The sequence below is a fragment of the Phallusia mammillata genome, chromosome 2 (genome assembly GCF_965637545.1).
Source record: "Phallusia mammillata chromosome 2, kaPhaMamm4.hap1.1, whole genome shotgun sequence".
NCBI lineage: Eukaryota > Metazoa > Chordata > Ascidiacea > Phlebobranchia > Ascidiidae > Phallusia > Phallusia mammillata.
The window spans coordinates 29,752,989-29,776,903 of NC_137253.1; the positions used below are offsets into that span (position 1 = coordinate 29,752,989).

Below are 23,915 nucleotides of genomic sequence, written 5' to 3' on the forward strand. Positions count from 1 at the left end.
AATTTTGAAAAGGTTTTTAGCAGTTCGTTTAGGAGTTGTAGCTTTAAAGCAGTGTTTTTTTGTTACAAGTCAACGCACTGGATTAGGAAAATGAAATACGAACCAGGTGTTTAAAGTAAACGTCGCCCAGCAGCAGCAGCAGCAGCAGCACCTGGGTCGTAAAGTTACCAGCAAAGCTAGCGCCCAATCATGGATAATATTACAGATGCAACACCGCTAAATGCTACAAATGGCTACAACTTGAGTCACAGTAACGAAAGTAATCATGCAACTGGAAGTCATGGACACCACGAGCAACCACCCTACCATATTCTGTTCATATTTGGCAGTTGTGGTGTCGGTGGTAAGTTGATTTGACAAAAAATTTCGTATGTGTTGAAATCTAGATTTTAACTTATTTAAAATAACCTAATTTCATGTTTTATAGAGTTTTTAGTTAGTTATACTTTTTAATGTATTGGAAAACAAAACAGTACATATTGTAAAAAAACGTGAGAATTATGTTTGAAAAATCTTTTTAAATGATATATATGTATTAAAAACACTTGATTGTTACAGCCGTTCTAAGAATACTTCTTCGAAAATGGGCAAATTTCGTAAGCCGTTGGAAATGGGGAAGTTTAATGAAACTGCCGTACACCGTATTTCTTCTGATTATCGGAATGATTGTTGCAGCGATTGGAATGCAGTTTCCATCTGTAAGATATTGTTTACTACCCTATTTAACCCATTATAGCAGTGGTTCTCAAACTTTTTTGGTTGCGACGCCGCTGGAAAAGTTTTCTGGACTTCCAGCAAATAAAAGTTTATGAGAAAACTTTAAAGTTGTGTTTATTGATACAACAACAAAAAGCCACTAAACGGAACTATTCTGCGACGCCCTTGAAAAATTGAAACGACGCACAGTTTGAGAACTACTGCATTATAGGTTTAGTAGGAGAAAAATGTCAATAACAGTTATAACAACAATGCATTGGAAACATAGTGCAATCTAATCGTACAGTTATTGTTGCTACTAATAAGAAATAACTGTAAATGATGTGGTTTGCAGGAGGTACAGCCATATCTGCTCAGTCGAATGGACCCCGAGCTTTTCTTGCACGTTTTTCTGCCTGTCGTCATTTTCGAGTCGGCCTATGTCATCGACATTCACGTGTTTTGGAGGTGCGGGATTTCTGCCTTAAGCTTTTTACTTAATCAGAGAACTTTGCATCTCAATTAGGACCTGCTGTTCTTTGTAAAGGCCTTGTTACAGATTTGAGCAGTAACTGACACTACACAGTTACAAAATAGAGCTTTAATAACTAAGGCAGTACCTAGTTAAGCAAAAGCCCAAATTTACATTGGTTGTTTCCATTGAAGAAATTAAGACTGTAGAATGACTTGTGCCATTATTAGGCATACTCCCTTTCCTTGTAAAGGTAAGTTTAACTGCTAAAATGTAATTGTATTACTTAGCTACATAAAAAGTCGGACACATATACACATCTTAAAAGTTTATAGTAAACGTATAAAAATAGTGCTAAAGGATAGCGTTTTTATATTAGTAAAACATTAGTGTGATTATATTAGGATCTCATGTTTTAATATACAACAGTTAAACAGTTGTTTTATAACTTATTTGTATTTTAACTTTACCGTTGACAAAAATGTACTTTAATTTTACATTTTTAGGTCTATAGGACATGTTAGCATGCTTGCAGTTCCTGGGCTGCTACTTGCTACAATTCTTACAGCAACCTTGTCACTGGTTATCCCGGACATAGGAAACATAGTCAACTGGGAAGCCAAGATCTACGTTGCCCTAATATTCGGTGCTATCATCAGTGCTACCGACCCAGTAGCTGTTGTTGCACTGCTAAAAGAACTCGGTAAGCATTACAACAAGCTTAGTTTGATAACTGGTTATAAAATGCGTTGAGGAAAAAATGATTTTTGATCATTTAAATAAAGGTAAAAATGAAAGTTTTTTTTCACACACTTATGCCGACTGCATCAATTAATTTGCGCTACTTTTTTGGCGCGGACAAAATTAAAATAACGGTCATAAAAAAACCGTTTCTAAACAAATAAGACGATACAGTATTTGCTTTTTACTGGTTTGTTTAACTTTACTAAAATCGTTTTTCTACTGGATGAATTCTAATCGCTGTGAAATAAATCGTGTGATGATAGCAGAACATAATTGTCTAAGTTTTGCAAATGCTTAGTCTTAAAGTGATCTTCTTTAGGCAACCAGAAATACCTCGGCACAATTATCGAGGGCGAAGCATTGCTGAATGATGGAGCTGCAATCGTTGTGTTCAAAATCTTTCTGGAAATGCTGAAGTCGATGACTCCATACTTTGCAAGCCAAACAGGTACACACCACATAAAGCACACAACTTTTAATACCAAACTTCTTGTGTGTTTGATTATATAAGACGTAAATTGTAAATGGGCTTTAAACTAATAGTGCGGCCATTTGTGCTCTTTTGTTGAAGCAAAATATTAATATATTTTAGAAATGCCCCGTTTTGTTACTCCAAAACTAAACATTAGTTTCTTGTATGTTTTAAGATTTGAGGCAAGCAATATAAACAAAATATGGGACCCAACGTACATTTATTGACATCTATTGCTCTTCAAGCAGAATTTAATATTTTAAATAACCGACGTTTCGACGTCCCATACAAGACGGCGATATCAGTATTACTGTATTAGTACACATCGTAAAAGAAAAAGCTCATAAAAAAGCATCAAAATGTACTTTATTTTCAGCTGCTAAAGCATGTTTCAATTGAATACATTTTTTGGATTGATTTTTACGTTTCTTCAAACATTTTCATTTAGCGTTGACGACCTTCCAGCTTGTGATGCAGCAATCTTTGTTGGGTCCAGTCATCGGTTGGCTTCTTGCACGGATCGGCAGCTTTATACTGTTGCAGATTTATAACGACGCACTTGCTGAAATCACAGTTACCCTTAGCTTTACCTACATTACCTTCTACGTGGGAGAAGTGGTAAGTCAATATAGTGCAGTCCTTCGTCGCGATTTTTTTAAAAACTGATATAAAGCGAGTTTTTGATCGAGTTTTAAGCTGTCCAACGCGCCGCTGTTTAACCATTGCGCTGTCGAAATTGTCTTTCGGTGTTCAGTACGTTAGGAAAATATTTAGGTTTTTATGCTTTATTGCACGAAGCTCGTTCGTCTAGTTGTCTTAAGTATTAATTTAGCGCAATAGACAAGCCTACAGGTCGAATCCTATAGGTCGACACCTATCTATAAAAAAGTGTTTAAATTGCAATTAAAGCTAGAAATATGAAGTTTTATTTATTTTATTTTATTTTTGAGTTCCTAAGTTTTCAATAACATGTTAGCAGTTGTATGAATAACCAGCGCACAATATCGGCAAAACATTCACACAGTAATATTAAATTTATCGCAGTGTGAGACATCCGGTGTGTTGGCTGTTGTGACATTCGGACTTGCGTTGGACAGAGCTTCAATTACTCCCCAAGTCGACCATTTCTTACACAGGTAGGTTTGCACTGTGACAAAAATGTCCAAACTAACGTTTTTTTGGTTTTATGTTTTAGACAGTTAATGTGAAAATTACTTTAAATGTTCCAAATGTTAAACAAACATTTTATGATTGTTTTAATGTTTGTAAAAGCCTCGTATTTTCATTTGTTTCTTCTGTTTAGCCCCGCATTAAAAAATATTTTTACGATAAAGTTGGCGTTGGCAGAACTTTTTGTTTTTAATGATACGCTTTGTTGATTTACTTAGATTTTGGGAAATGCTTGCTTACCTTGCAAACACACTCATCTTCGTGATTGTGGGCATCACGATCACCAATCACATGGAACAAATCACGATATATGATGTAGGATATCTTCTGATCATATATATCGGAATCACGTTCATCAGGTATAACTTTTCATCACATTTTAAATACCAAGTTTTAGTGTTTCGAAATATTTCTTAGCGAAAGTGGATGTGCTACCCTAAACCCTTACCGGTATCATAGTTGTAAGTTGGACCGGGTTCGGACCGTTATTATTTGCCTAAATAAATACGCTCACGTACATTTTAAAATAACACAACATTTCCAGAGGTTTGAGCATCTTCTGTTTCTTCCCTGCCATGAAACGACTCGGTATCGAACTCTCGTGGCGTCACGTGCTTGTTATGACGTGGGGAGGCTTAAGAGGAGCTGTCGGGCTTGCTCTGGCAATTTATCTCAACAGTTACGTAAGGTGAGAGCGAGAATTTTTCTTCTATATAATAAATCTCGGTTGAACATGGTTCGGTTCATCCGGATCTTTGCCTATAATAGGACAAAACTTGAGGTCAAATGATTTAAAAAGTCATAAGGCTTGGACTACTCCACATCCATTTATCCGGATCTTGGCCTAATCCGGACAAATGTTTTGGTTCAAACCGGTTCGGATTAACCGATGTTTACTGCAACTGGTTATAACTTTCGAACTTTAAACAGCTGGCACAAAATTATGTCCAACTCACACTTTTTACTTTAGCATTCAGGTTTGATGAACATAAATTCATAGCTGGGATTAACAGTAAAGCGTTTACACAGGCCAGCGATCATGGCATACTCATAATGATTTGTAGCATACGAGGCAGGCAATGGTGTTTTTGATTCGACTTCCGCCAGGTTTACCACTGAGCCCGTGTAGCTCAGTTGGTAGAGCGCGAGCACCGGAAAGACCCCTGTCGGGGGTTTGAATCCCACCACAGGTAGTTTTCTAGCCTGCCTTGCCATATGGATATGCTTGGAGACCGGCTGATTTGGTATTAAGTAGGCCTGGTGTTCTATGATTTATATTGAGACTTGGTATGTTTTTTTGTAGCGTTCTATCTCCACTAGGAAGTGAAGATTATGGAAACTATGACGTGAATTCGACATTGCACAATCCTGTTGCGGGTAACTGCAGTTTTACCGCTTGTGGCACTCGAGAGCATAACGATAGGACAATTGGTGGAATTCAATTTTTTTGTCAGCCGGTTCTATCACAAAAGTCATATTTTTCAGCCGCTTTTGTTACAGAAAGTGTTTTGACAGTAACCAGTAATGCTAACCGGTTCGCTGGTCTCATAAAATTTCGTGAGACGGTTCTATAGAACCGGTGCGAACCGACTGAATCCCACCACTGCTTAGAACCATACTTCAAGGCTGGTTGTAGACACAAAATTTATGTGTCACGGTCCATATTTAAACCTTCAGGCCCGAAACACTGTGGAGTACAAATGTTTTACTTCTAAGCAAGTCATATCAATTGCCCAACAAATTTAAATTGAATTAGAGTCGATTTGTTAAATTAGAAGTTTCAATTATTTTGCTTATTTGTTGATAATTTACCACTTACCCCAGCTAAAATAATCGTGAGCATTTTAAACAATTATCACCGAAATGTTATAAAACGTAAAATATGTCAATTTCACAAAGAACGTTTAAAACCCGCTACATCCACACGTAAATGGAGGGGAGTCTTTTGAAAAATTGTGATGTTACTAATCCATATCTTTATTGTGAGTGTTAAAACAATACTAAATTCGGTACACAACTTTACTCCCTAACCAACAATTTTGTTACAGATATCGATTTTGAGAAGATTTTTCAAAAGGTGAATACAGTGTTGCAAAAAAACCATGTGTAACACGAAGGTATTACATAATCGCTTCTTTTTCATTAGATTCTGATCCACACTGGAGGAATCGTCGTGTTGACGCTCATCATTAACGCCAGTACTATAGAAGCTGCATTGAAGAAACTAGGTTGGTAATTTTACATATGCGATGAATTTACGGGGTAGCTGCAGCGCGTTTTGGTATCATCTACCACTTGTGGCCTTCACTTTTTGCGCTCAATAACGTTTTAACGTTGCGCAGATATTTCCGGCTTGGTGATTGTTTTTGGTACTATTGTGTCGCTATGTTTTCTTTCACCAAGCGAATAAATTCAACTCAACTCCATTGTTAAACAAAACTATCCCACCCGCTGTGATCCTTCTGGCATAATATAGCTTAAAAAAAGTGTAACGTTTTCAAATTCTGCATTTTACATTCCTTTTTAGGCAACTTTTATTTTCCTAATTTAAACATTTTTCAACTGGAAATGCCTGAAAATGTTAAGCCCCACTGCTTATATTTTTTAATGTGATCTGTATTGTAGTTTTTTAATGATGAAAATTACGGCCCAAATAGACGTAAAAAGCGACATGCTTTATTGTTCAAACGTTTCGGCAAACTTTCGGAAAATCACTGATGATGGCATGAGCATTTGCCGAAACGTTTAAAAAATAAAGCATGTCGCTTTTCACGTCTATTTGGGCCGTTATTTTCACCTATAAACTTATGAACAGATCCGTATATAGTGTTACATATTTGTTTTTTAGTTTTTGGGAATAGTTTACAGACGGACCTTAGTACTCGTAGGTACCTAGTTTCTCAAAAAATAATCAATTAACTACATGATTTTATCTTCAAATGTTTTCAACAATGTTTCGTTTATCTATAGGTATGTTGGATATCACCGAGGCGCAGCAATTAACCATGCGGAACGCGGTTAACCGGATCCAGAGCGACCTCAAACGGTCACTTGGTGTGCTTAAATACGACCGATTCCTGGCTGATGCAAAGTGGAGCATGGTGGAAGAAATGACGGTGGTCGATTATCCTTACAAGAATGCTACGAATGTGAGTGAATGAAGGCAAACCTGAAATGAGAAAAAGGAGAAACAAATCAATTTAACAGAAACGTTGTTAACTTAAATGAAAGTATGTTAAATTCAGATAAAAAATAAAACTGAAATCAAGAAAAACTGCATAAGCGAAAAACAGGCCAAACAAAACCAATTATTTTTTAAGGAATACATATTTTGAGGCTATTTTTTTGGTCTTTTGTTACTTATATTATATTTTGTTTTCAATAAAGTTTTGATATGAGGCAGCTTTTGTTTGGTCACCTGTTTTGGAATTTGCGCAAATTAAATAAAAATTGATTGATGAACTAAATGGGGTTAGAGCTTGTTAAATTTTGCATTGTAACACAAAAACATTTTTGAAGGTCGACAGCGTTATGTCTACTGAAGAGGAATACAAACATCTCACAGCGGTTCAAGTAAGACATTACTGTTGTATGAATTTGTTTGTATGAATACGTGTGAACTACAACTGGCTCAAGACAAATTCACTCCCTCGTCAAAGAGAGTTGCACCAATAACTTTCTTTTAATTTCAGATCAGCTCCCAAGACGACCATTATAAAGATTTGTTTGAAGAAGCAAGGTTGAGAATGATAAAAGCTCTTAAGGTAATATGTCGCAAAAATTGCACATCGTAAAACAATTTTAATAAGTTTGTTGTTACTTAGTGTGACCCATAAGATTTCCCAGTAAAATTTTGCCGAGTTGGGATTAGTACCCACAACCTTGCGAGTCGTAAGCCTCAGTTGCGCTCACCATGTGTGCTTATGTTTGTGCAGATGTCATATGGAAAGCAGTACAGCAACGGAATGTTGACCGACCAAGAAGCAAGAGTTTTAATTTCGGCCGCGGACACTGCTGCAGATAAACCAGGGGCGTAAGTTTCCGTTTCATATCCTTTTTGTGGTTTAAAATTTCCATGTATTATAGTACTGTACTATACCAAGGGTCTTAAACACGCGGCGAATGACAAAAAAGGGAAACTACATTTTATATAATTATGAAAGTCACCTAATTCATAGCACAATTCATATTATTGGTGTCATAGAGGTTTGCCTAAAACGAGTCATAGTTTTTTGCTACGAAAAATATTGTATTTTCAGTTTTGTAAATGTTGAGACGATCAGTAAAAACTGGAAGGTAACCGGGTTTCTACCTTATGCTAAAGCCAAGCTAGAAGATTGGATGTACAGCAAAAAGAACACCGACCTCAAACCACCAAGGTAGTATTCGTTTTGTGTTAAAACAAGCTTTCAAAGTTTTGGTTTTAACCGACCGTTTTTCTTGTATAAGAGCTAGTGGTATTTTTAATATGCTTTTCCTATTTTTGCGTCATTTTTTGCACAGTGTTCATCAACACACTATAGTGGTCTGAATTGAAAACTTGTAAATAATTGTAAGCCCGCAAACTCACGACACACAATATTCTTTATTATCGTGAAGTTTCTTTAATTTTTTTACTTGCAGGAACCGCCAGCTGCGTAAGATCTACCGACTGGTGATCAGCAATAAATTCGAGATTATCATGCAGTGCATCGTCATCCTGAACATTATCCCGATTTCACTTGACTTTGTGGTGGATGAAACGTGGGCAGATGTGGAGAAGTGGTGGCTCTGGTTGCAGGTAAATTCCATCTTGTAAAAAAATCACCTATCGTGTCGATTCACTTTATTACAAGAAAATCGACTGACACGACACCTCACGGTAGACATGTATTTGGCTAAATTTCGTAAGGTGGAGCAAAGTGCACATATACCTGCTTAGAGCGGTATATCTTTAAAAATGCTGACGGTTAGGATTATTTGGGTTTGGGTGAGGTATTAACATTCAATTAGCCTAACTTAAAAATTCAATGAAACTAATTTTAAAATTTATCTCTTTACGCTAAATCAGTGGTTCTCAACTCGTTTAAGGCCGTGGACCATCATTCCTAGTGAAAAAAAGTATAAAAAAGCATCCATAACAAGCATGTTGGCTTGCAATATATTATTTCAATACATAATTTTATTTTAAGGAGAGATAACAGATAACAAAGAACGGCCAATAACTTGGATAAGCTTTTTTCGTAGTGAATATTCATTAATTTATATGCAACTAGGCTATTTCCGATTTAACACAAAATATAATTAATGTCCTGTTCACCACCCAAAAGCCATCATAGACCACCAGTTGAGAACCACTGTGCTAAATAAATAAATCATATTTTTTCGCCTCTTATCGCAATTTAGCAAAATGTGGGATGCTGTGAGGTATATTGTTAGGAGATTTTTGTAAGGCATTTTGCTTACAATTTCTTTCATAAGTTAATTTGTTTCAATTTACGAGGCTTCTCTATATTGTCACCTACATTTCTTCCTCGTATGACACGAAGTGCTCGTTTTCATGCCGTACTTTTTTGGTTATCAAGTGATAGCTGTTACAATAATTACGTACAGTGCTGGCATAACCATCAAGACCTATTGTGTTTTTCTGTTTCACTGCTTAGATCACGAACATGGTATTCATCGCTATCTACGTCGCAGAAGTTGTCTTAAAGGTATGTGATGTTATAATATAAACTATAAAGGTTATAGCCTTTCCGTTTTTTTCGATTTTCGGTGGTCAAAAAATCGAAGAAAAAAAAATCGAAATCCGGTTTTTGGTGTGTTTTTGCCGGAATATTCCAGTTTCAAACTGGTTTTGACCGGTTTCTACCTCCTACCGAACCTCCAAACCGATTTGAACCGGTTTTGAAAATCGTAAATTTTGACACGATTTTTGAAAACACCCTAAGGCTATAGCCTTTCCGTTTTTTTCGATTTTTGGGTTTCGCTGTTAAAAAAAGTACGTGTATTGTTTAAGTAGAATTCGTTTTATAAATCATACTAATCATGCTTCAAGAACAACTTGCCTTAAAATTTTATGCAAATGATTTTAAGTGGTTGTTCTCTCGCAGGTTTTGGGTTTGGGAAAAAAGCAATATATCCGCAGCCGCTGGAACCAGTTCGATCTTCTCATTCTCGCCTTTTGCTTTATCGAAATTATAATCGACTTCTCATTGGTTGACAGCGCTCCGGGCTCGGGCAGCATTGCCAAGACCGTCAGGTGAGCGGAAATTTCACCAACCGTTGTGAGTTTTCGTAATACTTTCATTTTTCGATTGTGCAGAACCACAAAAGTGATCAAGTTTGGAAAAGTGACAAAAGCGATTCGAACACTTAGAGCAACTCGATTACTTCGTCTTTCAAAAACCATCATGCCCAAAACTGTCGATTTCATCAACAGGCTCATCAATAAGCAGTAAGATAATTTAAACTAAAATGAAAAAAAGCTAAGTTATGTGTCTTTTGTGCCCAAAGCGGCGATGTCCTTTTGTTTCGCAAAACCACGTGAACAAATGGATAAAACTTTTGTTGCAGTTTTTCCCCCCAAAAAATCACACTGATACATACAATCCATCTAACTACAATCGGCAATACCCTATAGTACGCAACAAAAGTCATTTATCACGCCACAAACAAAGCAATATAACCCTCCTAATTTTAATTTAATACGGCTAATATTGTTGGATAACTAACAAACAATTACAAAAAGTCAACCTTTACAAAACAGGCGTCCCGAAAATACTTATCCATCACTTTAGAATCTAAACCAGGGGTACGAAGCACCAAAGCAGGGGGTACGACATGCAGTCTGAAATTATACGCTATTTTGGCATATTTGTGAAGAATGCGTACCAAGTTACTTTGTTATATGTCTTTGACTGATTGTTAAGGTGTGCTGTAAATATTGTTGAACTTACAAGATTGGTTAAATGCATGCACTCAACACACTGAGTTTAATTCCTATTATTACAATTTTATTGACTTCAGTCGTCCATTGTTGACCGGGGGTACGATACAATTTTCATCCAAATTTCGCTCAAAGGGTACGAGCGCTAAAAAGGTTCAGAAACACTGCTTTGGATAATCAAGAGGTGTTAATTCTTAGGTTGAGTTTCGGTTACAACGTGGGCAAAGGGTTTGTTACGGGAGAGGAAGAAGTGAATAAGTTGATTGTGAGCATCAGTGAGAACAGGAAAGTCCAAGTGAAACTCATTGAAGCTTCTGACCGAAACCGACTTCTTGTGACAAGAGAAATGGGTCAGTAGCATCTTTTGTACTGATTTTCGACATTAAAGTGTTGCAATTATTTTTAAAATTATGCGTACTTGCAAAAAATGTATTTTAATCTTTACAACTAAATAACATTTTTTGATCGCTGTTGTAACCGGTGTTAATACAAACACTTTTAAAAGTAACTAAATCGGTTAATATGTAAACAGCTTGGGAATATATGTTTCGTCAAAATGGAATTGCCTGGTTATTTGGAATAAAAGTTACATTGAACCAGCTGTTTAAACAAGTCACGTGGTCTGTTAGCAGCCTTTTGATTGGTCATGTATTACCAGTCAGTAAGGTGGAGACCAGTGAATACGGTGGGATTCGAACCGAGGACTGCAGTCTAGAATGCTACTAACCGAACCAAGAGGGTCATCTTAATGAAGGACCACAGACCCACAATAAATTTGTGTTTTTGTTGAGCAGGTCTTCTTCAGCGGGACCACCCAGGAATTGCCATTAGTGTAAAAACCCGTAATGCAGTTCGGACCATTCTCAACCATTCGCGAGACACCATTCACCAACTGTGCGCTGGTGAGTGGCGATTGTTTACAATTTGTTAGAGTTCTAACAAACGCTTCCTAAATCATGTCTGGTCCATACATATAGTGATGACACGGGCATGGAACGAACGATTAATTTTTTAAGGTTTGGTATATGCACAAAATCGTTTTTAACTTCGTATAACTGAACACCCTTGCCTATGGAGCGCCTTTTATTAAATCTGGAACATGCATGATCTAGCAGGCATTGATCCGTTAAAATATGACCGTAAATCCATAAGTTATCTGATTTTTGATACGTGCATTTGGTCGCGTACCGAACACCAACGAGTCCTTGGCACATACAGTATAATAAGTGAGTTATCTTTGCTAATTAAAAATAGTACTTGGCTATGCCTGGGGGATACACAATACGCACGGTTATGTATTGTTAAAAGTTCTGCTACATGTTTGGCATCTGTCGATGGTCTCAAGGGGCTTTTGGTCAAAAGGTAAACAAGATTTTTGCGTTACAGGGCCAGTAAACGTTTCCGTTCGGCTGCTAGACTTTTAATTTAGGCTCAGTAGACACACTGGCGGACGTTTGGGAAATATGAACCGTAATAACCGATGGTTGGTTCTAACAAAATTACAAACTACTTCACCCTATTACTGTAGCCTGGGAGGGGACCAATTTTACTTTGAGAAACTTTAATTCAGTGTGGTTTGATGAGAGATGATTTTGTTTCTCTTGGTGAACATGGTAACACACTAACACTAAAACAATCACCAACCCGGCAATAGATGCCCAACGTTGTGTACCTGAACATTACTAAATGCTCAAAGAAATATACATCGCCAAAAATGACTATTGCCATCAATTTTTAAGTCGAAGTCCACGAATATTTATGTTCATGCAGATATGAAACCAGTAAATATAGCTTTTGATGGTCCCGTCGAACCCCAGTATGAAAAACCATGTATTTGGTAAAACAACTCTTATGCAAAACGGTATTAAAACTACAAAATGTAGCCTGCGCCACTGGTCACCCTATACTATCATGTTACAATGGTGATATTATTTTAAGGTGGAGTATTGGATGAAACTGAAACACAACTTCTGGAGCGTGGAGTGGAGGTCCGACAGAAGAGATTATCAGCCTTTCCATCCACCGTTGCTCCTTTACCTCCCGAGGATCTGCTCGAAAACATCTTCTGGATCAGAGGTAAACGGCACCAATTGAAAGGAACGCACTAAAAATGTGGCTCATAAGGCATAAGCAACAAACCGGGTCTAACTACATTCGACGTAGAGTTGTAAGTCGGGCCGGGTTTTTTCGTTTTTTTTTTCAACAAACGGGCTTGATTCGGGGATGACTTTACACTCTGTGTGGGTATTTTTTTTCAAATAAATTTATCTAGCTAAGTAGCCAGTTGCTGGACCTGACCAGTGCTGGATTAACCACTAGGCAAAGTAGGCACGTGCCTACAGGCCAGTCAAAAATCCAGGCCACTTTTCTTTGTAACAATGATTTGGCAACACTGATCATTCTAATTTTTTAGTTGGCAACCCTGATTTTCGGGCCAGCAGACCCTTAATCCGGCACTGGACCTGACCTAATGCCAAACAGCTTAGAACGCTGTTGTTCAAGATCAATTATCTATTATTGTGTTTGTTGTCTTGGTCTTTCCTGAGGCTTTAATGTCTAGGTCTGTCAATCAAACTTTCGGAACCGGCTTCTTAAAAACGATCTGGGTTCGGGCCGGGTTTCGGGCTTGTACTTTAGGGTTCGGGCTCCAGTTTCAGGCCAGTTTACAACCCAGATTCGACGAAAAATCAATGACAAAAACTAGTGGAAATATTGTCCTTCTGCCTGTTCGTCAATCATCGTTCGATCTTGTTCTTGTTTTATACAAATGTCTGTTTGATATTTGGGGGGTTGGAAGTTATCGGCTTTAGTTTATTCCTTCAGCTCTACTGTGTTGGAGCTATATTGCTCAATTTGGATAACACAGTGGCCTGGGCGGGATTGGAACCCACAACCTTGTAAACACAAGGCGGTTGTGGCGTTGTGCTAACAACACTGACATCTTGACGAGTACGATGTAGCAGTAAAAACACCATTCGTTTGCGCAGACGACGAAAAACTTCTGGAATTCGTCAAAGAACACGCGACGTGCATGGATTACGACTATGGTGACGTCATAATGGAAGAAGATGACGAAGCAGATGGAATTCACATCATCGTGTATGGAATGATCAAGGTGATAAACCAAAACCGTATTCGCCTATGGTTTATACATGCTACAATTTGACCAACAAAAACATGTTCCCTAATATGACACACGTGTTATCTGTAGTTTAAATAGGAACCCGGATTAGTAATTTTTGGGGTTTCCCTAGCATACCTAAAAAATTTTGCTTGTTTTTTTACATAAAGTGATTTACAAAATTCTGAACACCTTTTTCGGCTTTTTAATATCATACCGTTTTGTGCCATACGAATAAAACAAGTCAATAATTGCTATTGCTACCTTCTTTTAAACCAGTGGTTCCCAACCTGGGGTTCGCGGACCCCCAAGGGGTCCTTAAGATGGTTTCAGGGAGTCCGTGGAGGCAAATATTTTTAGTACCATTAACCAACAGTACAATACACAACACACATGAACAATAGACTTTATAGTGCCTTGTTTCAAGTATTGTACACCAGAAAACTTATTTCTTTGTTGCATAGGCTGGTACAGTACAGAACTTTATTGAGATTTAAGGACTGTGAAGGTTGGTTAAAGTTCTGCCCCTAAAAGCGTACAATGCAGGAAACGAATATCACGGCTAAATTACTTTGGGGTCCGCGGATCTGTAAAATTTATAAAAGGGGTCCGTGACCACAAAAAGGTTGGGAACCACTGTTTTAAATGAAATTAGTCGACATGCAGGATTAGTTCCATAATAGTTAGACACAGTAAACCTCGGTTAATCCGGATTCGGTTAATCCGGATTCGGTTAATCCGGATTCGGTTAATTCGGATCTACGGTTAATTCGGACAAAACTTAGGTACAAATGATTTGTAATGTGGTAGAGCTTTAACTAAACGACAGACCGGATTTACCGACGTTTACTGTGTATGATTTAGTTACAAACTGTTTCAAAGGTACATTCCAAGACCACTAACCACTATTGCTTTCATGTTGTGAAATGTTACTTTGATTTTACTTCTAAACCTAATATTGCCTAATGTATGTGCAGTTATTCGGTTCTTTACACGGCCACATCCAACACCTCAACCTCACATCAGCGTTCAGTTCAAAAGTACCTCGCATTACGAACGGAGACGATGAAAGCAGGTAATGGCTAGTGATGTATAAAGGGAAGCTATTATTACTCTAAAATCTAAGTCCCTTTTTTGCCGATATCATATACAAGGGGTTTACAATCTGCTGCCGCGAAAACCTGTGTTAAATGTATTAACTAGCAGTCGTACTTTTATAAAACCTGTTTGAACCTCTGATGTTGCTGAAATGGGAAAATAGTCGAACCCCCTTTGCACTACGTTAGTGGTTCTTAAGATTTTTGTGATTTTTACCCAAGAGGAACTGATTGATTTAATTGACACTCATTAATAAAAAAATATATTGCAAATTGTGACATCGCATAAAAATGACGTCATGAAACAAAAAATGATTATCTGTTAACTTTTTTAAAAATGTTAAATTCTTACCTTAATTATCCACAGATTAATAACCACTACTCTATGTAATGCAATATATATATATATATGTGTGTGTCGTATATTTGCTGTTATTGTATGTTATATATCCGTTCTTAAATAATAACCCATAATGACTTTCAATCCGGCTTAAACCAATGATTGTTAAATTTTTAAATAAACCAAACACTTTTTTTAGCTTTTCTTTTCCATGTTGTTTACAGTGAAGATGGTGGCTTGGAACAGGAAGACTTCCTCGGATCTGGAAACATCATTGGTGAGATCGGACTTCTTACTGGAGGAAAGAGAACATGTACAGTCACGTGTGAAACCGCTGTACAGGTGGGATGCGTTTGTTTGTTGCAGTACATTCCTGTGTGACCTTCCATTAATTTGTTGTATGCTTTGTCAAAGTTCTGACTGCTGTTTTTTTTTTAATTTACAGCTCGATAAAGTTTTATCCTTTTCTCACAACTATTACAAATTGAAATCGGATTGTTGTTTTTTTGTTTTTACGATGGTTGTATAGTATGGTATCTTTACGTTTGTGCCATTTAAAAAAGAGATTAGCCAACATTTTATTTTGGTCCCTGAAACAGTACTTAAAGTTTGGTACAAGCAGATTTATTACAGTTTCCCTGTCTGCACCATAGCGCTTAATTAAAAGGAGGCTTAATTTTTCCTTATTTAGCCGCAATAAAGTTCTTCCACCTAGAAGTGATAGCAATAAATCATATAACATTGTTCTTGTCCAGCTCATGCTTGTTGCGTCTGTAGCGTTGTTTTGACACCGGTTGTTCTCCTGCCTAACGTGGTTCCAAGTTGGACCAATATATACGGCTTTTTGCATGAAGAAAGTGCATTAAAAAATGTTTATTGTGTGTTAGACTTACTTTCTCTCGTGCGAAGACATGGATTCAGCATTTGAAAAGTTTCCGGACTTAAAGAATAAAATTTGGAAGGTTGTAGCGGTCCGGATTGGCGCTCCTCTTTACTTGGAACATCTCGAATATCAGGTCGGTTTAAACTTGTTGGTCTGACTTAAAATTCCAACTATATTAAACTTTAAGTTTGATTTCCGTTGGAAAATAAGTTTCTAAAACTCCTACGGCGTGGTCTCTTACAAGCTTTAGAAAATCGCCTTTGTTTCAAGTTAGCCAAGCCACAGCAAAAACATTATTTCGAATTAATCCTGTCCCTAAGCTTTCCCATGTAAGAAGGCGCTGACTAATATACCTTCGCGTGGCGATCTACCGATTAAGCCACACAGGTACCATAAAAAACCCGCCGAAAGCCGTTTCATGAGCACCCTTTCCATGTGGCAAGGCATAGGGTAGAAAAAAACCTAGGGCACGGTGGGATTCGAACCAACGACGTACGCCTTTTCAAGCCACCCAAGTCAAATCACATGTGCTTAATTAAACCAGCGTCATATACTGCTCATGTCAACAGTTTTTTTTACAATTTTATGCCACAAATAAGCAACTATCTTTGATTTCAGGCTTTCGGAGTGGAACAGATTCACCTTCACTTATCCAAGGGCTACATAGAGGTTTTAAGTGAGAAGCATACGACCTTCTTTTTCACCGACACGATAATGGAGGTATCAGTAATCCATGGATGTGTGGCGACTCCAATGCCACGTCAGCAAATCATCAAAGCCCCGGAACTTCTACAGCCGGAATACGAAGAGGTAAGTTAATAAACAAATCTGCGGCACTATAGGCCTCGTTTTAGAGTCAAAAATGCATTGTTTCTTACCGGAACGGAACGCATCAAAAACGGAGTGTCGGGTAGTTATTATTTCACAAAACATTTTTCACTTAAAGTCAAACAGATGATATACATTGTTAGAGCTTAAGTTTTTATGATTGCGCAACGGCACGAAATATTCAGCATTTTTTTCTTTAGAATGTCCAGAACCGGAATAAAAAATAACGGTATTTCGTTCCGTTCCGGTAATTAAAATTTTTTAAAAAGCCCGAATTGCCTTATGTGTAAAGTCTGGCATGAATCAAGCCTGTTTCATTGAAACTCGAACCCCTACTTATAGCGGTAGAGTTATTAACGTAAAAACTCATACCAGACAAAGTTTGCTAATTACCAGTAGATGGCGTAAAGAGCACGGTTAATTAAGTTAACATTGAGACTCGGATACAGTTAGGGACTAAATTTATCGGTAGGGTCTAAGTTGGTTTCATTGTTCCGAAACCTAAAAGGTTGAAAACACATACGTACAAATTTCATAGAATCGTTATTTTTACTTTGTTATTTAGCAAAAATATGTTCTTGGTTTCCACATGATTTTCATGGACTACGCACACTGTTTCCACCTATTAGGTCTCATCAGTGCATCTGCAGCTTTTACTTTTAGAATCGGATACTTAGTCTGTTTAAATAAAACCTCGATTTGGAAAGTTACTCAATTTGTATTGATGTGCCTTTGTCGTCGAGCCGTAAACGAAAGGTCCATGTGATCTTACACAAAACCACAAGACATTAACATACCACAAAATCACTTGTTCCAAGCCACATAACATAATGTATATTATCAGTTGTGAAATCTTTATCACTACCATGTTAGCCTTGAGGGCGAAACTGTCCTGGTAACAGCGTGCACGCTGTGCCAGTAGCAACATTTTACACATGTTTGTCAAGTTCAGCCACAGGGATAAGACCAAAATCGGCTCTAGATATAATGACGATGATCCACAACTATGTACGTCCTTTCTGTTAACCCAGTGGTTCACATAATTTTCCGCAAGTCTCTCGATGTCTTTTGTTTCTTACATTATAGGTTCTAATACTTTTGGGGCAGTATTTTAATCAACCTTCACAGTCCTGAAATCTCAATGAAGTTCTGTACTGTAGCAACAAAAGAGATAAGTTTTTTAGTGCACAAAGGTTGAAACAAAGCACTATATATTTCATTGTTCATGTGTGTTGTGATATCACAATGGAGATAACAATCACAAAAAAGTAATAGTTTCTGACCCGAAGGTTTGATAAACAATGTATGCAAGATTGTAAAAACGATTCGAAATCTTACAAATATTTTACTGTTGGTTAATGGTACTAAAAATTTTTGCCTTCACGGACCCCTTGGGGCCCAGGTTGGGAACCACTGGTTTACAGACTTTGAATAAAAACGTTTGCCACAAAAACGTAAATGTGAAATGATTTTTTTTTGATATAGGGAAACTATTTTTGAAGTAGTGGTGCGTATGTTATCATACACACATTCCAAATTACTCAAACTTATACACGTTTTTGGTGTCAACATATACTAATACACGGTTGTAGTGACTGCTGCATAGTGTACCCAGTTTGAAGAATGCTGGTGTACTGTGTTTGTGAACTATGTTGCGGTTGTCATGAAATTATAAGTCTCGATGTTGAAACGATTCATTTTTACGATGGATGTGTATCTAGCATCCCCTCAGTCGCGTATACTCACAATGCGCCAACCTCTCTTTTACACAACGCATTATAATACAATACGGTGTAGCTGCAGCGCGTTCAGTCATTATCCACCTATTGTGCCCGACACTTTTTAGCGCCCGACACTTTTTAGCGCCCGACACTTTTAAGTTTTACGCGTTGCGCAGCTATGTCCTGCTTGGTGATTGTTCAGTGCAATTGTGTCGCTATGTGTCTTTCACCAAGCGAAATAAACTTAACTCAACACAACTTAATACACTCTCAATGCCCATGTAATGTGTCTTTACTATTACTGCAATGCTTAAAATTTTCATTTGTATTTCTTGTTACAGATTCGAGTCCATGATTGCGACTTTGCAATTTTGTTGGTCATCCCGAGAGAAACCCTTACACTTGATTCTGTGCCGAGTACAATAGGATTAGGCCACCACCGTAAGTTGGGCTCTGTCTGGAAGAAATGCAAAATCCACTTTTTGTATAATTTTACCAAGGCTACGTCTAGGTGTTATGGACATATCCAGTGCCGGATTAACCATTGGGCAAAAGGCACGTGCCTAAAGGCCAGTCAAAAATCCAGGCCACTTTTTTTTGTGACAATGATTTGGCAACACTGATAATTCCTCTTTTTTCGTTGGCCACCCTGATTTTCGGGCCACTTATAAAATGTGCCTACAGGCCAGCAGACCCTTAATCCGGCACTGGACATATCCACCTGGAGTTGCGCCAGCTCAGGGCTATTACCAAACCAAATTTTACACACAATAGCTGTTGTTGTTCAGAGAAAATTACGATAAACAGTAAATTGTTTAGTTATAGAACACTGGTGAACTGGATATAGTAATTTTTATGTTTTATTATTCAACAATATTTTAACTGTATGCTATGCTTATTTAAATACAATACATAATCAAGTGAACTATACCATCGGTGTTAAAAAGGAAAAAGGGTTTTGTTTGACTGAAAGAAACCCTAAATTATTCCACTGTAAACGCCCCTAAACGAGTTTCTTAATAAAATGCAATGTAATTTGAAACACTATATCATACTAATATACCCGGACCTGTTCATAAGTCTAAAGACGAATATCGATATCACTGATGATGGTATGAGCATTTGCCGAAACGTTTGAACAATAAAGCATGTAGATTTTTACGTCTATTAGTGAGTGGGATTCAGATAGAACTGGGATAGAGATATAGAACCTTCTCACGAAATTTTATGAGATGAGCGAACAGGTTAGCATTACTGGTTACTGTCAACGGACTTTTTGTAACAGGACCGGCTAAAAATATGACTTTTGTGATGGGCCTGGCATACAAAAGAAATTTGAATTCCGCCACAGTCTATTATCACAGCTGTGATATTTTCGTCATTAAACTTCAAATAAATAGTTAAGTTCCAATTATTGCTAGCAACGCAGCACACGCACCATTAAGTTTTTGCAACATATGATTTGTTCGTAATTTCCAGGCGCATCCCGTCTTCCCTCGATTTCCCGGTTTCCCGCTGTAAACGCCACCAGCCGTAAAGTTTCCAAGATAACGCCCATTGAAGAAGTAGAAGAGTTTGACGAGATGTAAACTTCTTCTAAAACGAGGTGAACAAGCTGTCTTTGAATGTGAAACCACAATTAAACCAGTTGCGGCCGCCCTAATAGCGTGGCTCATTGCAAGCGGAGCCGAAATTGAGGATGAACCTGAAAACCTATTCAAAAACTGAAAATACGAACGCAAAAACGGCCATTTTGCGATTTTCTTAAACAATCCCCTTGATGGGTCTGAAAGTTGCTTGAAATATTGTGAAGCCTGGCGCGAATCAACATCGTTATATTTAAAATTGAGCCTTAAATTTAAACCCATAAAAAGCTTCATTATTCAATAGTCACGGTTTCGCAGCATTATAGTGTAAGAAAGAAGGTTAATTCAGCAAAATTGATATTCCTTTGCAACAAGATTAGAAAAATGTAAACTTTTTTGTAGGTTTATCTATTTAAAGCAATTCGTCGCCGCTAGAAAAAGGAAAGTGAAAAAATTTCCATAAACTTCATTTCAACATTCGACATTTTTAAAAAACTTACTGTTAGAATAGCAAACATATGTTTTAATGTTTTTACTTACAGATTTCTGGTGGAGAGTCTCCAATAACCGTTACCACAAGAAAACAGCATAATGTTTCTTCATTTTTTTACAAGCAACTGTGCAATAACTTTCTATCAACAAGAAAACGCTCTATTTGTGTTGCGCACTTATCGCATTTTTTCTGCAACGAACCAAGGCAATAAATTAACACTCAAGGACTCAAGTCCAAATAAACGTGCTTGTTTTTGTTTTGTTTCGTCTGTACATCAACAAAAGTCGTATTTTCTGTTTGGGGACATTAGAATATAAATATTGTTGTAGGCTACATGGTGCTTTTTCTAGGTGTTGAATAAGTTTCTCCAAATTGTAGTTAAAAGGCAGGCGGTTTACAAGTTAACATCTCTATATCTTGAATGTATGTAGCCTACATTTAAACATGTGTATAACGGTTACCATAAGCCCTGGTGCGTCGTTTCAATTTTCCAAGGACGTCGCAGAATAGTTCCGTTTCGTGGCTTTTTGTTGTATCAATAAACACAACTTTAATAGTAAGTTTCTTCATTAACTTTTATTTGCTGGTGCGTCGCAAGTCCTGAAAAACTTGTCCAGGGGCGTCGCAACAAAAAAAAAGTTTGAGAACCACTGCCATAAGCTCAATATTATGATTAAAATCTACATTAAATAACTTCAATTTATTCTGATTACTGTCAATTTAGATCATACATTTTTAGGAAATAGGTAGAAGGTTTAGGATGTTTTTCTAGTTAAGAATTTTGCGAATTGTAAATTAATCAGTTAAAATACCTTAAAAAGCAACACATGAAAAAAAGCATAATATTACGTGACTTTTACCAACACCATGTATAGAACTTGAATTGGAATTTCTCCAAAAATGCATTTGACCTAATAATTACAAAACAGATCCAGAAATAGGGCAGCATTGCAGAACATAATGGCTCGTATTTGGTCACGGTCTTGTTATAAGGGCAATATCAAAACAACGCTGCATTGCATGGTATGTAAATTGACCCTGGTGTGGCCAGTTTTGATGCTCTAATAGCACTGCGTGAAATTGCGAGAACTTTGCAAACAAACTCGACTGCATCGTGGACAATTTAAGGGTAATATGGCTTCTTGTGCTGGTTTTGAGGTTGAATTTAATTCGATATGAAGTGTATGTTATGCTACTTTCAAAGTGTGTAGGCTAAACTGAACCATAAGCTATAACAGACAAGGGTTTAAATACTTTTTGCGCTGTACGATTTTTTGAAGACTTTAAGTCACTTTACAGTAGCCTAATATGCGTAAAAAAGCGTTAGTATACGGTAAATTTAGTTACTAATTTCACAGTTTTGTTTTAGTAAAACTTAGCCATGAAACTAAGTTCGGCCAATACCAATTTGTGTGAAACACTAAATACATCCAATAGATTTCAAGCTAACAACACAAACGATACACAGACTTTGCATTTGGTTTGCTTGCAATATACTGCACAGACCGACCATAAAGATATACACTAAAATAACATTTTCCCATGGTGTGCGTGCATGTTAAGTCCATAATTGCAGTAGCGTCAAACTTAAGGGGGTGGGTCCACCTTAATGGTTTCATATTGCAAGCAAATTTAGAAATAACAAGATCCCTTTTTTTTCTATGCATGTGACCTGAGATCTCCGCGGTAATGGAACAACTACCCTCGGGGCAAAATAGCAGGCTCTCTCCAATTTTTAAGGCGCGCGCACAAAAAAAATCATTTTGCAAGTGTATTTGAAACAGAGGTTGTACTGTTGGCTGCTTTGCTACATATGAGAGAATATATTATGTTTTTTGGTGATAGATAGAAATAAATCATTTTCTATTTGCATATAATGAACTAATAATGGTTACGCATGTGGATTATGCATACTTACATCTTTGAAGAAAGTTTTGTTAATTTACTTTGATTTAGAAGTAGGCCACAGCCACAAAGATATTTAACATATTTTTAACATTTGAAATTGGCCTAGCCCCAGCAAAAAATGCAATTCCGAGAAGAGAAATTTTGCGGCACTTTTTTGCAATTTTGCAGCATAATTTGACTATGAATCTTTAACTTCAGAGTCAAAGCAGTCAAAACTGATAGCAGATGATTATAAATTATTGAATATGAATCACGGTTAGAGCTAATGGGTTCAGTTTATTGTTTAAAGCAGAAGTTTGTACACTTTGGCGCATAACCAATCGTTTTAGGTCAGGCATTATTTTGTGAGCCGATAATATAAGCAGTGTTTTTTTAAGGTGTCAAATTTCTCCAGCGGTTTCCCAAATAAGCAAATATGGCTATTTTTTGGTATTTAAATGAAACACTTGCGGTCTCTTAAAACTACTTAGCGGTCACCCAAACCAAACCTTAAAAAAAACCCTGAATATAAGCCATCGTTCAGTGAATACCAATTTATTATAATTAATCAATCACAATAAAGTTCATTTAGTAAGGATAATTGATTTGTCGCTATATTAATGTGCTCTCACCTAAAGGTGACACTAGTTTATAACACAGGTGGCTTAACCAGAATGTGTTGTTTCTACGTGTCCCAGTAAAAGACCCTCATGGACGCACGTGTGTTTGCCAATATCTGATTTGTGTAGACATAAATAAACTACATGATTTTATCTAACAATCGTCTTTAGTGTCAGCTATAGGCTAATAGGGCGTATCAAGACATCCTAGTTAAGGTATTGTTTTACATCAGATCTTGTAATATAATCCAATAATTTAACTAGGCACAATTGAAACCTATTAAATTTAAATACAATTATTTCTGAATTATGATAAAGCTTGAGTTACAGGTCAACGCGAGGCCTTCTACTAAAGCCGTCAAACCGGTGTAATTGGACAGGTTTGCATTATTACCACCTAATTTTCCTATGTTTTCACGCCTCATGTTTCTGACACTGCCAAACCGCTTAAGTACTGTTATTTTGACCGCTTCCATTTTGTGGTGCATTTAGGCAGATATGGGTAGGGTTAAAAGGTTAAGCTGGCATTATCTTATTTCTTTTTGCAAAAACGTTGGACTATGGAAGACATGTTACTTTTGCTGACCGTAACATAGTGACTGAGTTGCCATACCGACCTAATTTTCAAAAAAACTTAATCGAGACCTGAGCTATTGTGACATGCACGAAGCATTGTCCACAAACAAGAAGTTGCTGGCGTATGAATTATGCAAAGATTTGTGCAAACACTTTTTTGTTTCGTAAGGTATAAAATTTAATTATTCGGTTGTCCTTATTGAGGCGTCCATGTCGATGGCAACACTGTATATAAAATATTATGATTTACAAATTTTGACTTAAAATTTTAAGTTTAAGAA

General features: G+C 37.0%; 1 protein-coding gene across 2 annotated transcripts; it reads left to right on the plus strand.

Annotated features, from left to right (window-relative positions):
* The first annotated feature begins 72 nt into the window (after positions 1-72).
* LOC145214161 (sperm-specific sodium:proton exchanger-like) lies at positions 73-20,884 on the plus strand. 2 transcript variants are annotated; one of them, XM_080082634.1, is made up of 32 exons: positions 73-343; positions 559-698; positions 1,052-1,164; positions 1,675-1,871; positions 2,232-2,360; positions 2,833-3,002; positions 3,429-3,520; positions 3,773-3,913; positions 4,099-4,242; positions 4,858-4,931; positions 5,603-5,631; positions 5,701-5,782; positions 6,525-6,703; positions 7,074-7,127; positions 7,247-7,318; positions 7,490-7,587; positions 7,814-7,933; positions 8,178-8,334; positions 9,197-9,247; positions 9,647-9,795; positions 9,859-9,990; positions 10,681-10,832; positions 11,277-11,384; positions 12,421-12,558; positions 13,470-13,597; positions 14,581-14,678; positions 15,265-15,382; positions 15,928-16,056; positions 16,542-16,733; positions 18,814-18,913; positions 19,952-20,078; positions 20,601-20,884. In XM_080082634.1, the coding sequence occupies exons 1-31, from the start codon at positions 190-192 to the stop codon at positions 20,059-20,061; spliced, it is 3,750 nt and encodes a 1,249-aa protein (XP_079938760.1). In that variant the 5' UTR covers positions 73-189; the 3' UTR covers positions 20,062-20,078; positions 20,601-20,884. The 2 variants fall into 2 exon arrangements, with proteins under 2 accessions (XP_079938760.1, XP_079938762.1); XM_080082636.1 differs by lacking the exons at positions 73-343; positions 559-698; positions 1,052-1,164 and adding an exon at positions 1,238-1,421.
* Positions 20,885-23,915: the final 3,031 nt, after the last annotated feature.

Coding starts and splice junctions, on each gene's coding strand:
- LOC145214161 (XM_080082634.1), top strand. CDS start 190: ATGGATAATATTACAGATGCAACACCGCTAAATGCTACAAATGGCTAC. Junction 7,128..7,246: donor AACATCTCACAGCGGTTCAA/GTAAGACATTAC, acceptor TTTTAATTTCAG/ATCAGCTCCCAAGACGACCA. Junction 14,679..15,264: donor AACGGAGACGATGAAAGCAG/GTAATGGCTAGT, acceptor TGTTGTTTACAG/TGAAGATGGTGGCTTGGAAC.